Here is a 16,211-nt window from a genome sequence, read left to right as displayed (position 1 = left end):
ATGATGCGGGGCCTGGGGTGCAGCCGGGGTTGGGAGTGGGGGTGCTTTGGGTGGGTTGGCTAGGATGGGATGGTGTGCCTTGTGGGGTGCTTTGGGTGGGTTGGCTAGGATGGGATGGTGTGCCTTGTGGGGTGCGGACCTGCTTTGTGTTGCGGGTTCCTGGCTGCGGGCCTGCTTCGTGTAGCGGGATCCTCGTGTTGCCGGTTCCTGGATCATTCCTGGCTGGGGCGGGATCTCTTGGGCATGGGTCTTGCTGGCCTGGGGTGTGGGCTCTTGCCGGCTGCGGCCGGGCGGCCGGGCGGCCGGGGCTTTGTGTTGGATCGGCCGGGAGGTGGCGGTAGAGGTCGGGATGTCTTGGATCTTGCTGGCCTGGGATGTGGGCTCTTGCCGGCTGCGGCCGGGCGGCCGGGCGGCCGGGGCTTTGTGTTGGATCGGCCGGGAGGTGGCGGTAGAGGTCGGGGTCGAGCGCGCCTGTTGGCTAAAACGGGAGGGGCCTGCTGCCGGTTATGGCGCAGGCCCCTGGCCGGGGATCGAGCTCGTGCCGCGGTGGTTTCGGGCCCCTGACCGGGGATCGAGCTCGTGCCGCGGTGGTTTCGGCGATGCCGGCTTACCGCTTGAGCCACTGGGGGGGTCCCCCCTCTTGGGCTGTGCTTTCTACGGTATTTACCCCATTCTCCACGTAAAGATTGAGACCAGGGATTTAGCCATCTCATACCCTGTGTTGCTTGAAGTGCTTTTCAGTAGGAATATGCTTTTATTTCGAGTGAAGTCACTACAGAAATATCGTTAGGGACAACTTGAAACAAGCTCACAAAACTATAAAGCTGATTAAAGTTACTTGAAACAAGCTCACAAAACTACAAAGCTGATTAAAGTTAACAGTTCTTACTGGTAATGGGTACAGCATAATGGGGAAAACCTGATATTCTGAAGAGGTTTTGGAGATGAGGGGGTTTATCCCCTCAGTTCTTGGTGAAGATGCAGTTTACTGTCGTTGACCACAGCACACAGTATTTGAAAAACAAGTCCAGTTTTTATTAAGCAGTTTTACACAAACATCTGACAATCTGCAGTTTAAAACGTAGATTTACTGCCACTCAATTACAAAATCTTCAGATGACAGTGAAGAACATTCAAAAGTCATCCAAGAATGAAAGAAAAGTACAGTGGTTCCTTGAACAAAATATCAAATGATGTATGCCACTAGAGAGAGGAAGTGAAGATTGTTCTGAACATACAGATTATGTAGATCTTTTTCTAGTTTGCTTGTAGCACAGTACAAGTTTTAAGTGCCCAGAGACTAAAGCAATAATTTACTGTGGACCATTTCAAACTTAGTATCTTTGCATTTATCACTTCACACATGCTATTCTTCAGCATTTTAATATATAGCACTTTAAAACAATACTTCCCAGTCAGTACCAATGAGTCTCATCAGATAACCTAAATTTCACCATTTTTCTGCATTTAGCTTTGAAGCTAGTAATCACTATTTGCTTTCTTTTGTTTGTATCCTACTTTGATGGGGAGTTAGGTGTGCCTGAACTCTGAAGTTCACCATACATTCTTTACATCAAACACTTTCTACTTATAAGCTGACTTAAGATAAAATTTTTAAAAATACTTAATATTTTGAAAAGTGACCTTAAGTCATTTTGAGTGTCCCTTTTTATCAGCAGACCAAAATAATTGAATTGTTAAAAGACTTTTTAAAACAAAAGCACTTAAGTTATCCATCTTTCTAACCTATACACTGAAGTTTCTTGGCAAGATCAGCATCCTGAAGAACCTGAAATGAATGTTTTTTTCAATGACTTTTTGCCATTAGTGAAAAAGAGAAAGTAACAACTTTGCCATGTTCTCAGGCTAAGATATGGCTTATACAGTGTAATATTTACCAGGATGTCACTTTTTTTTTTTTTTTCAGTTTTCCAGTGGGCCTGCCTATGGAATACTGAAAACAATTTTAAAAATATTACTGGAAATTCAACCCAAGAGGCATTTGGGAGAGGCTTTTATTAAATTACCTGACAAGATCGTTTTTGCCAGCAGTTGCCAAAATTAAGGCTATTTAAAAGGTGCCATCTACCTAAATTTGGCTCTAAGAAAATAGCCATATTTTAGTCAAAAGTATGAGAACACACCATCTACCCCTTCTTGAAAGAACATCTATATGTGTAAAGAATTGAAAATTTTGCTTGTTTGCTAATGAGTGCCCAAATCTAGCATAAAAGATACCTGAATTTAGATTTCCTTCTGAACACTCAGTGGGAAGAAATACATACTATATAAAATACTCTAAATGCTTCATTTACCTTTGAAGAGTTTGTGGTGTATCCAAAAAGGAGATTCCTATCTAAATTGTAAGTAAAAACTTGATTTTGGAGCTAATATAAAAATCTTAAGGCTCATTGGTAAAGATACTGACAAATAATTGTCAAAGAAGAAAATACATGGCTTTATCTGCTTGAAGTGATTCCTGCCTGCCTGACTTCGTTTCTCAATGTGTGAAAATTGAGCAACCAAATAAAATGTCAAATTTGAAGGGAATCTTTCAGTCATGGAAAAAAATACCCCAAATCTTACGGTTCTATTTTGTTACATTCTGCAATCAAGATGACAAAGCACTAGTCATATCTGTGGAAAATTAAGTGCTCACAAAAGGATTCTTGAGGCTAGTGCTCTCAGGATGGTGTAATGGCTTCCATGATCACATCATCTCGGGGACATTTTAATTTTCTATCCAGAGGGGTGTCTGTTTGATTTTCTTAAAGTGAGGTTTAACGTGTTTCAAAATTCCCTATTTGGGGTACCCACAAAAGCTGGGTCAAAATTCTTTTTAAAATGCTGCTATCTTGCTTGCTTCTCGAACGCCACTCAAGTAGGCCCCTGTAACAGTCTGTGGGAAATGCCTGTTTGTTGCCTGTAAAGAAAAGAATTGCATAATTTGAGACCACATGTGAGGAATTTACATGATTATCAAGATAATACAAGCTTCTACTTTCCTGGTCCTCCTAAATTGGCTGATTCTATACTGCTCCTGTGTGTGTAACTTAATTAACACCACTCATCCATCACAACACTTAGATCTTTCTAGCAGTCTCACCAAGCTTCACCAAATTCACTCCTTCTGTGAGATTCAGCACTTCTGTGAAATACTGTGCCATTCATGAACATATCTGTATATGCCAGGTATGGGAATAGAGAATAGGACATGGGCCTCCCTGGTGGCATAGGGGTTAAAGTTTTAGAGCTATCGAGCTATAGCCAGACACTGAGGCATGAGTTCAATCCCTGGCCAGGGAGCTGACCCACATGGCACAGCAGACCTCTCCTGTCTCACCTGCTACTCTGCCCCCCCTCGGCAGTGTATTTTAGTTATCTACCTGTTCATCTCCCCACTCTATCTATATATATAAATATTTATAAATATTACATATATATATAAATGAATAGGACACAGTCCCTCCTGTCAGACAAGTAGGTAGTCAAGGATAAAGGATAGATTACCTCAAGGGGAAGGAAAAGATACAAAGGTGATGGTTATTGAATTGGGAGGAAGCAAAAAGATTATTGATGGGAAGAGAAGCTCACTTCCAAGAAGCAGCAGCAAACTGGGGCAGAGTGTAGGAGGCTCGAATCAGTGGCTACTGGGAAGAAATGACAAGGTCAGAAATGTGGTTTTGGAAGATGGCTGAAGTGGAGTTGGGCAGGTGATGGGAAATGAGGGTAAGAAAAAAGGAGAAGATCTATGTGAACTAATTTATGTCCCATGTTGCCTACAAGGCTGGCTGGGGTGGAAGAGGAGATATCCAAAATGCCAAGCTTGAATCAAGGGGGAAGCAGAAGTTCTGTAGGAACACAATGACTAGCAGCAGGAGAGTGGCAGAGTGACAGACACCTCCCTCAAAACAAGGGTTTTTATAAGGTGAGGTAACAATGGTAGCAGCACTACAGAAAGCAAAAGAAGTCTAAGCCTGCTCGTAACCCAGAGGCACATCAGCCTAAGGAGCCACCTCTTGGAAGCTGCTGACACTTGTCCCTGGCATGCAGCCAGCAGCTCTGTTCCTGCAAAGCTGGCTCTTGACAGGCCAAGGATTAACTAAAGATAGCTTGGGCTTCCTGACATTGTTTTGTAATCACTCAAAAATGAAGAGAAAAAAGTGAAAACACTAGATAAAATGAGTGTAACCCAAAACTGTAAAACACAAAGTATGAACGTGGAGGGAGAGTGCTGAGAATTCACTTCAATCTTCCTAATTTGGGGGCTTGGGAGAGTGGGGTGGGACCATAACAAAAAGCAAGCCAATTCACCCCAAAGAACCTTTTAAAATCTCAGGTTTTGGAGGCAGTAGGCACTGTGGCAGCAGAGGTTTGTTGTAAGTGAAAACTGAGCATTGATTTATTAGCTACAAAGAGCAAGCTGGTCAGTCCCAGGTTCCCCACCTACCTGCTACAATCCCAGGAGATCAGAGGTGCAAAGCAGGGGTGAGGTACAAAGCAAAAGGGAGATGAAGTAAGTATAAATAAGAGTAAGGCTTCCAGTTCTTATGATGCCAGAGCTGAACTTCTATCCCATAAACAAGAGAAACTACATGTTTCCAGAGAAAAAAACTATAACTAGATATTAATGCTTGGGAATCCAAGCACTAGTTGAAAAACTTGCTGGAGCTTTTAATTTTTAAAGAAATGTCTCATTCAGATTTAGGAAGCAAAGCAGTCAAAGACTAAGTTGCAAACTAAGAAATAAGGTATGAAGCAAGAACAGGATGTTAGCAAAAAGGTGCAGTCTGAGGATAAGAAAGTGCACATAAACTAAAAGGCTCAAGTTTTAAGTCAATTCAAGGGTTGGAAGATAAATTTCCCCACTCCAAAAGTAGAATAACAAGATGGCTAATAGTAAAGAAAGCTAGGAAATCAATTCAAGAGTTCTAATATATATAAATGTAGAAATAAGAGAAAAAAATTGTGGGAAGAAAATTATCAGAAGTAAAAACTAAGCAAGAAGAGAAAATCAAAGACTGAAGAGTAAGAGCTTCTCGATTCTAAGGAATCAAAAAAGGAAATTAGAAGCAGAAACCAGAATAGCAAAACATTTCTCAACATTTCTTCTTCTCAAGAAAGAAGAAAGCCCATTTCACACTCATTAATGTGGCTAGTAAGAAAAAGCAAAATTAGTGTTGGTGAAGACATAGAGAAGCTAGAATCCTAGTACATTGTTGGAGGGAATGTGCAATCAGTGGTCATTCCTCAAAAAAGTAAAAGTAGAATTAACATATAGCTATGCCATTTCAGGGTGCATAACCCAATAAGCAAGTATCTGTACACTCGTTCTAGTGGTATTCACAATAGTTAAAAGGTAGAAGGTAAAAGTGACTGGTGGATCGATGAATAAATGGAATGTGGTCTATATATATAATGGACTATATGTATAGTCTTAAAAAGGGAGGATATTCTGACATGGGCAGGACATCGATGAACCATCAGGACACTATGCTAGGTGACATAAGTCATTAACAACAGGACAAATAATGTGATTCTACTTAATGTGAGGTACCCCGAAGAGTCAAATTCACATGCTCAGAAAGTAGAACACTGGTTGCCAGAGACTGACAGTGTATTTAATGCCACTGAAGCTACAATTAAAAATGGCCAAGATGGAAAATGTTGTTAGGGGTAGCTTACCATCGTTTAAAAAGAAATGAGGGGGATCTAGGAATGAAAATTCCAACCCTGGGAAGCAGTAAGGAGGAGTCCCAGAGATCAACCTGTGCAGGGGGGCAGAGGACTGGGGAAGAGAAGTTTCAGAGATGGAACAGGCAGGTTCCCAGGAATTCCCCTGTGAAAAAGAGATGATGGAACACTGAAGAGGCTTAAGGAGTGGTGGAAAACAAAGGTTGGCTAAGGACCGTCCTAAGCCCAGTGATAGTCCAGACAACAAAGCTGTCGTACAGAAGAATCCAGAAACACCCTCCTGGCTTGGTTTCAAGCAGCATTTACAGCCACATCATCTAACACTGTCACCAAGTTAATCCAAAATGTGAGAGAATATGCAAGGTTAAATCTTTAATTTGACAGGAAGTCAGGAGATTATATCTAACAATATTACTTTAGGTTATAAAGTAGATTCCCAAAGAAACAGGAGTGAAAATAGGCTACTCAGGGGGTTTGAGGAAGACATTGAGATGTCTGTTGTCTTAAGACTTATGGCAGAATTTGATTTTGCTTTTATAGTCTGAACATATAGGGGCCTCCCTGGTGTCCTAGGAGTTAAGTCACAGCAGTATCACTACTACAACTTGGGTTCAGCTACACAGTGCAGCTGACCTCTCCTGTCTCACCCGCTGTTCCCCTCAGCAATCTTTCAGTAGATCTACCTGTTCTGCTCCTCACTCTCTCTGGTAAATCCTCTCACCCCCCGCACCTCTGGCCTACACCCAAATCCTTCTACACACACACACACACACACACACACAAACTATGAATATGTATCACTTCAACTTAAAAAGTAATCATAGTAAAAGTAATGGGGTTGGGAACCATGACACTCACCTCACCCGCAAAAAAGACGGTTCCCTGTATTTCTTCGGCAATGATATCATAGGCCTCCCCGCTCCCACCTGTCTTCACAAAGCTGTATGCCATCTGGATCCAGGGGTCTGTGCTCCACCGTGTGACGAAATACTTTGTGGGATCTGGGACTTCCTGTGTCAAGTCAAGGGAATTGTGATAGGGCTTAAAATCGACAAACCCCCAAAGATTAACATACAACCTCGTTTTGTCTTCAGCAACTGCATTAGGTCTGGCAGTACAGTGATACAGCAATTTCCAGAATGTTCTTCCCATGCAGCTCCACCCAAGCCCTAGCTCTTGGCAATTTCCTTCTCTCCTGGCCCAAATCTGGACCTTCGGGCCCCCGACACACACCAACACACACACACACACACTTCTTGTACTTCATCCTTTAGTTAGACACACACCTCTCCACCCCAAATGCCAGGAGCATCATTACTGGCTAAGAGTTGGGTCTTTCCCTTTCCTGTGGCTCAGCCACAAGCTAGAGAGAGGGCTGAATGGGGGTCTCTGGGCCAGGCCAGACTATACAAGGGCAGGTAGAGTTTTAGGATGCCGGTTGAAATTCCCAGCACACAGCTAAACAAGGATATGTCTCATTCTAGGTTTGCAATAATTTCTTTGGTTACCCTGACAAGCACTGTCATGATAAATATTTCTGTGGAAGCTGTGCTAAGACCCTCCCTGGTGGCACAGTGAGTTAGGACACAGCACTGCAAGCTAGCTGCAGCCACTTCAGTGAGTGTTGGATCCCCGGTGCCGGAGGTGACCCACATGGCACAGCAGACCTGCTCCCCTCGGCATGTACTTCGTCAATCTGCCTATTCTGCTCCCCACTCTGTCTCCTGTGAATCCCCTCACCGCTTCTGGCCTGTGCCTCAGTTCTGTAGGCATAAATAAATCTTAAAAAAATGGAGTCAGGCCCTCCCTGGTGGCACAGCGTGTTAAAGCACAGCACTAAGAAGCTTAAGCCACTTCGGCATAAGTTCAATTCCCACCTGCCCCGGAGGTGACCACATGGCGTGGCAGACCTCTCCTGACCGGCCCGCTGTTCCCCTCAGCAGTATACTTCCTCAATCTGCCTGTTCTGCTCCCCACTGTGTCTCTGGTAAAGCCTCTCACCCTCCACATCTCTTACCTGTACCCCAGTTCTGTATGAATAAATAAATCTTTTTAAAAAAATGGAGTTATAGTCCCAGCTTTAGAATACAATTATAAATTAAAAAAAAAAATTAAAAAAAAAGAGAAGCTCTGCTAAGTTCCAAACAATGCATATAAGCCCCAAGTTAGAAACTACTGTGAGAGGTATAATCACATCATATAAAACATGCAATACCCCCAAAGTGCCTCACTTTCTAATCTATGTAAATCTTGGATCTTTTCACACCCTTCTACTTTGGCTCCTTTGTTTGAAAAAGACACAAGCCACAGTCTTTCTGATTCTCTAGAGATGTGAGATTTAGTAAACTGGTAAATAGAAAGTGTCGTAGGATTCTAGGAGAAAAAATGAAAAGAGATGACATGGACATGTGGTACATGAGAAAATTCTGGGAAACATGTAAAGGTAAAAGGGAAGCTTGCTGAGTTTGTGCAAATACAGAATCTATGGGAAATGCTGAGCCTTATACCCTGGGGAGAAAATAGGGGTGTGTATGGTGGACAGGAAGGAAGACAATCCAATTATTTCATAAAAAGATAAATGATATTGTTATGGGCTGTGTATGTTTCCCCAGATGTAGATGTTGAAGCCCTAAACACCTATCCAGTACCTCAGAATGTGACTGTATTCAGGAGAGGGCCCCGTTAAGTCAAAATGGGGTCGTCAGGGTAGGCCTTATTCTAAAGACTGGTGTCCTTACAAGAAAGAGTAGGGTGCAGATGACACAGAGGGGAGACCCAGGGAAGACACAGGGTGAAGACGCCATCTGCAAGCCAAGGAGGAGGCCTCAGGAGACACTAACACCCCTTCCGCCATGCCTCGATCAGTTCCAGTCTCTAGAACTGAGGAAATAAATTCCCATTGTTGAAACCATCTGGTCTGTGGTATTTTGCCATGGCCACCTGAGCTTATGCTTGAGGTGCTTCAGAGGAAAGTTGGGTACTTGAAGGAAGACTGACATGACCTACTGCCTTGATTGTCTTCGCTCCATCTGCTCTGGGGCCCTCACGGCTCTGAGGGGCAAGTGTGGCTTTCTCCTTGCCACTGACCTGCTCCTTGAACAGCTCCCGGAGCGTGGCCATGCACTGCTGTAGCACTTGCTTGTCATCCAGGCTTCTCACGGAGGCCACTGCCTCTCCGCTGATCACGGACATCAACACGCTGTGCTTCTTCTGGAGACACGAGAAGGTGCAGCAGCTATTATAATCACCACCCGAACGAGGTGCATGCTTCCAAGCAGAGAAGCACCTTGTGCTCCTAAATTTTATTATTCCCTGCTGCCCCTTGTCTTCATTTCCATCACTAATTCATTTCCCTCACAAACCCTTTATTTTTCCTGCTGGAAAAAAAAAATCCCAGGAAGTAGTGCCAGTTACAAGTCTAGGACTTAACCTTTGAAAGAATTTGTTGAGAAGGGAAGTTTGCAAACAAAATAATGGGTGAAGTCTTCTCACATGTTGAAGAAATGAGAGTCCTTGACTCTCTTGGGAAGCTTTTTCTGATAGTTTCTTGAACAGAGAAGGAAACAACTGGGATTCTTTGGCAAGACGTTCATACCACCAGGACTTCCAAATCCAGGGTGTACCTCTTCCCCACCAATCACACCTCCCGCCCCAGCCCCACCTCATCACACCCTTCACCAGTGCTCTCTGGAGGGTCTCTGGGAGTTGGTTCAAGGGCCAGCTGTTACTATGTTGATGTCAATTCTAAGGGGACTTTCCCTATCTGCCTGAAGTAATAGTTTCCACAAATGACTAATTCTTTTTCCAAGATCCAGTATTGGTTCTGCAAGAAATATGGTACATGCTAGGGACCCTCTCCTTTAGGAACAGGGGTTCCTGCCAAGCACCCTCCCAGAACACAAACATATATCCAGTCGGGCACACGTGTAATGACCAACTCGAGTTCTGAAGAGTAGGAAGGGAAAGCCAAGCACATTTCGCCCATGACCTTACCTGGGGATCCATGTCATAGAATACAGCAAAAAGCCCTCGCTTGCTGGCATTAGGAGGGACATGACCGAAAAAGTCAGCCCCTTGAACTTTACTATCCCAAAATCTATAAGGAAATTGCAAGGCAATCTGGAAAGAGCAAAAGAAAGATGGTGAGATTTCGTGAACAGATCTCAAAGAAACAACCTATAGTTCTTTATTTTTTTTAAAAAAAGATTTATTTATTTACACTTACAATAACCAGGGTATAGGCCAGAAGTGCAGGGGTGAAAGATTTCACCAGAGACAGAGTAGGTAGCAGAACAGGCAGATCTGAAATACACTGCTGAGGGGAGAGGCGGGCAGGACAGGAGAGGTCTGCTGGGCTGTGTGGGTCACCTTCCGGGCTGGGGATCAAACTCATGCTGCAGAGGCTGGCAATGACTTCTTAGTGCTGAGACTTAACCCTTTGTGCCACTAGGGAGGCCCTGATTTTGCTTTTTACAGCCTCAGAATGCTGCTCCCGAGGACGAAGGTGGGGGTGGAGGTGGCCATTAGCCACTAGGCTAATCTGAAGAAAAAAAGCATTGCCGGACTGAGTCTTGCAGCTTATGGGTGTAAGACAAATTCTGACTACTCAGAGGTCTGCCAATCCAATGTAGCATGGCCCTATTTTGCCAGAGGAGATGTTATAATACCTTTCAGTATGCTTCAGGACCAATTATTTAAATGAAACATGTTTGAATTTTATCCAGAATCAAAAATTATCCACTTTTCAATATCAGAAGTTAAGAAACTCCTGCCATCTGATATTAATCTCTTTACTTCTGGGCCTTAAGAAAGTTAGTCACTAGGCACTCCCTGGTGGCGCAAGGGATTAACCCGCAGCACTATGAAGCTATCTGCAGCCACTGCAGCATGAGTTCAATCTCCGGTCAGGGAGGGACCCACATGATACAGCAGACCTCTCCTGACCTGCCCACTGCTCTCCTCAGCAGTGTATTTCAGTCAGTCAGCCTGTTCACTCCATCTCTGGTGAATCCTCTCACCCCCGTACCTCTGGTTGTACCCGTTTAATTCTTTCTTTCTTTATTTTTAAAGATTTATTTATTTATTTATTCATATAGAACTGGGGTACAGACCAGAGGTGCTGGGGCAGTGAGAGGCTTCACCAGAGTCAGAGTTGGGAACAGAACAGGCAGACTGATGAAGTACACTGCTGAGGGGAGCAGCGGGTGGGTTAGGAGAGATCTGCTGTGTCATGTGGGTCACCTCCGGGGCCGGGGATCAAACTAGCCCTGCAGTGGCTGTGGAGAGCTAACAGTGCTACATCCTAACCTGTTGTGCCACCAGGGAGGACCTCACTACCTGTTTTATATGCATACATAAATAAATCTTTAAAACAAAAAAATTAGGTTACCTTTTCAATGATGCCTGCACCTAAACTGTTGATGGCCTTCATCTTCTTTTCTGACAAAGGTGGATTAAATTGAATGGCACCTTTCTGCAGTAAAGCCAGTGGGACAGTGACCAACACCTATGGGAGATAATTAAGAGTCAACACGTACACAGTCAGTAAACTTAATTTACTGTGGGTCCATTTCCAAGAAATTCTCAATACCTAAAGAACATTCCTCTCTCCTGTCAGTCATGAGGTTACTACAATACCCCAGGTTGTGATACTTGAAAGAAGAGGGCTGCCATGTACAGCTGTGCAGGTTGTTCATTGCACAAGGGTGAGTTGAGAGGAAGTGGTGTTCACCTGGAAGAATCTGTATTAAGGTCATGGTGCAGATTGTTATCGTCTTATCCAATAAGCCTGGATAAGACAAGTTGGTAGATTTCAACCATGAGAAACAGGGCTGTGAGAGGCAATGACCCTAAACATAGGAGAATTACATTTGTGTCTCATCCCTGATACTTCCTAACATGTGGTCAACACAGTGACTTCCCCATTAACCACAAAGGACTGTGGTACTGCTTACAGCTAAAACTTAAAGCCCAACAGGCTTCACAAATGGCAAAACACATCAAGGATAGAATAAGGATAATTATAATTGTATAAAGACACATAACACTTTTGGGGGGGGAGGAAAAAATTTATTGCAGGGTCTTAAATGACTTACACAATCACTGAGGGCCAAAGAAATAAATGCTAAGAACCTTTAAGAATGACTCCCAAGACCAGGCTGCACTCTCTCCAAACACCTTGGACACTTAAGCATTCGAGAGCCATCACTACTGCTCCCAGCTCCAGAGTCATGCCAGATATAGAACAACCTGTAGCCACAAATGGATGACCTACCTCTGCCTCTGGACTCCGTACTAGTTAGTGAGGGCTCTGGGACCTCTAGACTCCACTCCGTAGGAGGACTCACATGTCCACCACTCTGCTTGTCAGCAGAAAGCCATAGTCTACCGTTAGTGCTGTTCAGGTACATATGAATGGCCCGATCTAATTCACATTTAGAACGTCAGCTGTAAGGGACTCTGGGGACTGTGTAGGTTTTTCCAGGACAATACAGCAGGATGAGTGGTGACTGGATCTGAAGGCCCAACATTGTGTCTACCTAGTCCTCATCAAAGATTTGGGGTATCTCGGCCCTCCCTAGTGGTGCAACGGGTTAAAGCACAGCACTGCAATCTGCCTCAGTGTGAGTTCGAGCCCAGCCCCGGAGCTGATCTACATGGCGCTGCAGACTTCTCCTGACCTACCCACTGCTCCCCTCAGCAGTGTACTTCATCAAATTTGTTCCCTGCTGTGTCTCTGGTGAATCCTCTCACCACCCCTGCACCTCTGGCCTGCACCCCAGGTCTGTAATGCATAAATAAATCTTTTAAAAAAAGATTTGGGGGGCCCTCCCTGGTGGCACAGCGGGTTAAAGCACTCCACTAAGAAGCGTAATCCAATTCCACATGAGTTCGATCCCCGCCTGCTCCCCTCAGCAGTGTACTTCGTCAATCTGCCTGTTCTGCTCCCCACTCTGTTCCTGATGAATCCTCTCTCCACATCTCTGGCTTGTACCCAGTTCTGTATGAATAAATAAATAAATACTTAAAAAAATATTTGGGGTACCTGGTTTGAGCCCCAATTCCAGGATCACAGGAAGTTCAGAGTTTTTCCTGTGATTTGTGGCTTTCTGCCAGGTGAAAAAAATTGAAACGCTCAAGCTTTGGCCTCAATCTGGTTATAGATCACAGCTCTATGCAATCAAAACAGGGAGCAAAGATTTTCTGGGAGATAAAGAACTGCACAGAAATAAGATCTAGATGTTATCTTAATCACCAAAAAAAAAAAAAAAAAAAAAGTTCAAGAGCACATAAATAATGAGGCAAGAGATAAAAAGATAAAAAATACTCTAAGGAATTAAAGCTAGATCTCAGTAGAGGCGGCCTAGATTAAATTACAGTGAGTCAAATGTTTATTAATGTATCATGTTGGAAATCTTTCACATATAATCTGGGGCAATTTCCATTTCAAGCAGTATGATGTATGCTACAAAAAAATAAAAACATTTGCTTGAAACACTCCAGGGCAGACTCTGAAACCTAGTCTGAAGGTATGCCCTAATTTTTCTGGGAGCCAGAACACAGAGAAGCGAGTGAACACCCAGCCCACGGGGCAGGCTGAGCAGGGAAGGCGGGACAGGCCTGGATGCCAAGGGGCAGAGCCACAGAATACCAGGGAGTATTTAAAATAAAGTTTAAGGGGCCTCCCTGGTGGTGCAAGGGGCTAAGCTCAGCACTAAGAAGCTGTCCACAGTCATGGTAGCAAGAGTTCAATCCCCACCCAGGGAGCTGACCTATAGGGCACAGCAGACCTCTCCTGTCTTGCCCACTGCTCCCCTCAGCAGTTAGCTCACTCTGCTGGTCCTATTCCCCACTCTGTCTCTGGTGAATCCTCTCACCCTCTCATACCTGTGGCCTGTACCCCAGTTCTTATAGGCATAAATAAATAAATCTTTTTTAAAAAAAGAGATTTATCCTCTACAAACCTTTACATATCGATAATAGTGGTTCTTATCTTGGGTCACAAATAAGGATGCAGTTGTCCAGTGCATGGAAACCCACTGCCAGCTGGAATCGCTGGGGAAGCTTCCCCAACAGGTCCAGTCCAGTTGTTGAGGCTTTCTCTGGGGGATGGGGCTTTGCGACCTATCCACGTATCTTTTAGGTTTTTCTAATGTGCAACCAGGATCTCTAGTCCAAAGTCTACACTACTACTACTAATTTACCAGAAAGCTAAATTTAGGTAGGTGATGAATACCCACCCACCTAGGCTTATACACCTGTCTTCCTACCCCAAAACATGCAATCCCTACTTCCATAGGAATATCAAAGACTGAAATACTTTCAGATAACTGCAAGGGATACATATACCTAACGTAGGAACTAGTGGTAGTTCATCAATACTTTTTGGTCATCACTTCAGAAATAATTAAATTTACGCAATAAACTTACAGGGCTTATAAACCCCCCCCTGCACTCCAAGAGAATGCCCTTGTTCTTCTATACTGTAGAAATTATCAGCGTGATTTTACCTGTAACAGTTCTTTTCTCTGTTCACTTAGTAAAACCTTTTACAAAAAATTCAGATATAAAAGTACTTGTGCTAGTTTCAAGATGGAAAGAGTGCTTTTGTGATGTGAAGGGTTTCTGTGATTAAAAAAGCAAAAAATCAAGCAGGAGCCCTCCTGCCCACCTGCGACTAGGCAGATGTGTGTTGTTGCCAGCCTGCTCCCTTTGCAAAGCAGCAGGGACAGCTCTCCTCCCTGGGCTGCCTGTCTGAGACCATGCAGGCTTCTCTTTTGGCAAACTTGCCCCTTTGGGGAGCAGCTCCTTCTGCCCACTTATGTCTATGCAAGCGTCCTTTATTTTTCTCTCCCTCTTTATGATAAAGCCTTTTTGGATATTAAAAAAAAGGCAAACAAACAAACAAAAAAGCCTACCAACTTGGAAAACAATGAATAAAACAACGTTAAATAGTTTTTTATTTTTATTTATGCACTACATCTCAGAACCTTTACCATGCTTCTGTGTAACCCCATAGCAGACTGTGATATATACTTCCTAAACTTATTAGCCAAAGAATTTCTCTTGTTTAACTCTCAAGATTACTGTACCATAGAGCCACTTCAAGGCCCACTATTTAGGACTCCACCCACCAAAACAATAATAACCTAATATTAGTTTAATGAAAGCAGATTTGCACATCCACACACAAATAAGTGGTGATACATAACTCCTGAGAAATCAAACGGCTCCAGGCAGACCACCTAAGGACAGGGCTCTGTGGAAGAGGTGGGCGGCTGAGCCCCAGGCCTTGGGTAGCACCTCCCAGAGTCCAGCACTCACCTTTTGTGTGGTGAACCCTGTCCCTTCTGTGGTGGTGACCTGTACTTCCTCTCCAGAATAATCAATACTCTGCACCTGCTCGAGAAAAACAGTTGTGAAAAATCATGATGGGGACAGACCTATGTGATCCATGATCCTTTACAAATCTGTTATGTAAGTTGACATCTCCTGGCATTCAGAAATGTAAACAACAATTATAGCTTATTTCAGGGAAATACCATTAAAAATTTTAAACCTATGCTGGAATAGGAAAGCTTTTTATAAAGTAATAATATCTACATGTGTGTATACACATTTATAAAACTGTCTCTAGATTATAACAATGCAGGATACAATTGCAGAGGGAAAAAGATTTGGGGGGAAAATTTATTTATTTTTTTTGTGGTACTGGCCAGAGGGGTGGGGTGGGGGGGTGAGAAGATTCCCCAGAGACAGAGTGAGGAGCAGAATAGTGAATCTATTGAAATACACTGCTGAGGGGAGCAGCTGGCAAGACAGGAGAGGCCTGCTGTGCCATGTGGGTCAGCCCCCTGGCTGGGATGAAACTCATGCTGCAGTGGCTGGCAACAGCTTCAGCTTCGTAGTACAGAGACTTAACCCCTAGGCTACCAGGGAGAACCAAGAAAGGAAAATCTTAAACCATAACTGCACTAGGTCAGGGTGTCTGGGAGCAACCTGGACACCTTATTGTTGATGACAGTGCATCTCAGGACTACTGTTTCCAACAAACAGTAGGTACATAACCTCAGCAATAATGCTCTGGTCACAGGCTCCCTGTACCACAGAAGTGCTTGAGGTCAAAGCAAGCTCTGGTCTCCTGTGTAATCCACATGCCCCGACTGTCTCATCCTCACCATATATGGCTGACTCTGAACCTCCCACCACCTCCAATACTCACTGGAGATTTGAGCCGTATGTCCAGTCCTTCAGCCAGTTTTTCAACAATTGCGGAGTACCCAGGGGTCAGGAGGGTGTGGTCACCAGCAAACTGGGCAAAGAATTCATTGTGGTCCCAGGAACGAGCAGACACCTGGGGACATCAGGAGAGGTTGGAAACCCCAGAGGTAGGGGGCAGGCTTGACGCTGCCTATGCTGGCTTTAAGGCAGAGGCACAAAAAGCGAACCACAGGAGGGCAAGGCAGGTGGGCAAGGGGCACAGCATGAAAAAAGGAGCGATGAACAAGCGTGCAAGA

The 16,211-nt window shown here is 44.1% G+C and overlaps 1 protein-coding gene across 3 annotated transcripts in view; it reads right to left on the bottom strand.

Moving 5' to 3' along the window:
* Window positions 1–1,018: 1,018 nt before the first annotated feature.
* KDM1B (lysine (K)-specific demethylase 1B) overlaps window positions 1,019–16,211 on the bottom strand; it is a 56,654-nt gene continuing 41,461 nt past the window's right edge. For 2 of the 3 annotated variants that reach the window (XM_012732956.1, XM_012732958.1), the window contains 7 exons: window positions 15,917–16,048; window positions 15,019–15,093; window positions 11,084–11,200; window positions 9,688–9,813; window positions 8,782–8,904; window positions 6,553–6,705; window positions 1,019–2,923 (listed from right to left, as the gene is read on the bottom strand). In XM_012732956.1, the coding sequence (XP_012588410.1) occupies window positions 2,840–2,923; window positions 6,553–6,705; window positions 8,782–8,904; window positions 9,688–9,813; window positions 11,084–11,200; window positions 15,019–15,093; window positions 15,917–16,048 (810 nt within the window). In that variant the 3' untranslated portion in view covers window positions 1,019–2,839. The remainder of the gene's footprint in view (window positions 2,924–6,552; window positions 6,706–8,781; window positions 8,905–9,687; window positions 9,814–11,083; window positions 11,201–15,018; window positions 15,094–15,916; window positions 16,049–16,211) is intronic. The other variant, XM_012732957.1, reaches the window with a different exon arrangement.

Source organism: Condylura cristata, unplaced genomic scaffold (genome assembly GCF_000260355.1).
Source record: "Condylura cristata isolate star-nosed mole 26May11 unplaced genomic scaffold, ConCri1.0 scaffold00037, whole genome shotgun sequence".
NCBI classification, from domain to species: domain Eukaryota; kingdom Metazoa; phylum Chordata; class Mammalia; order Eulipotyphla; family Talpidae; genus Condylura; species Condylura cristata.
The sequence above is the reverse complement of the archived record's forward strand: the minus strand, read 5'-3'. Positions and strand labels throughout refer to the sequence as shown.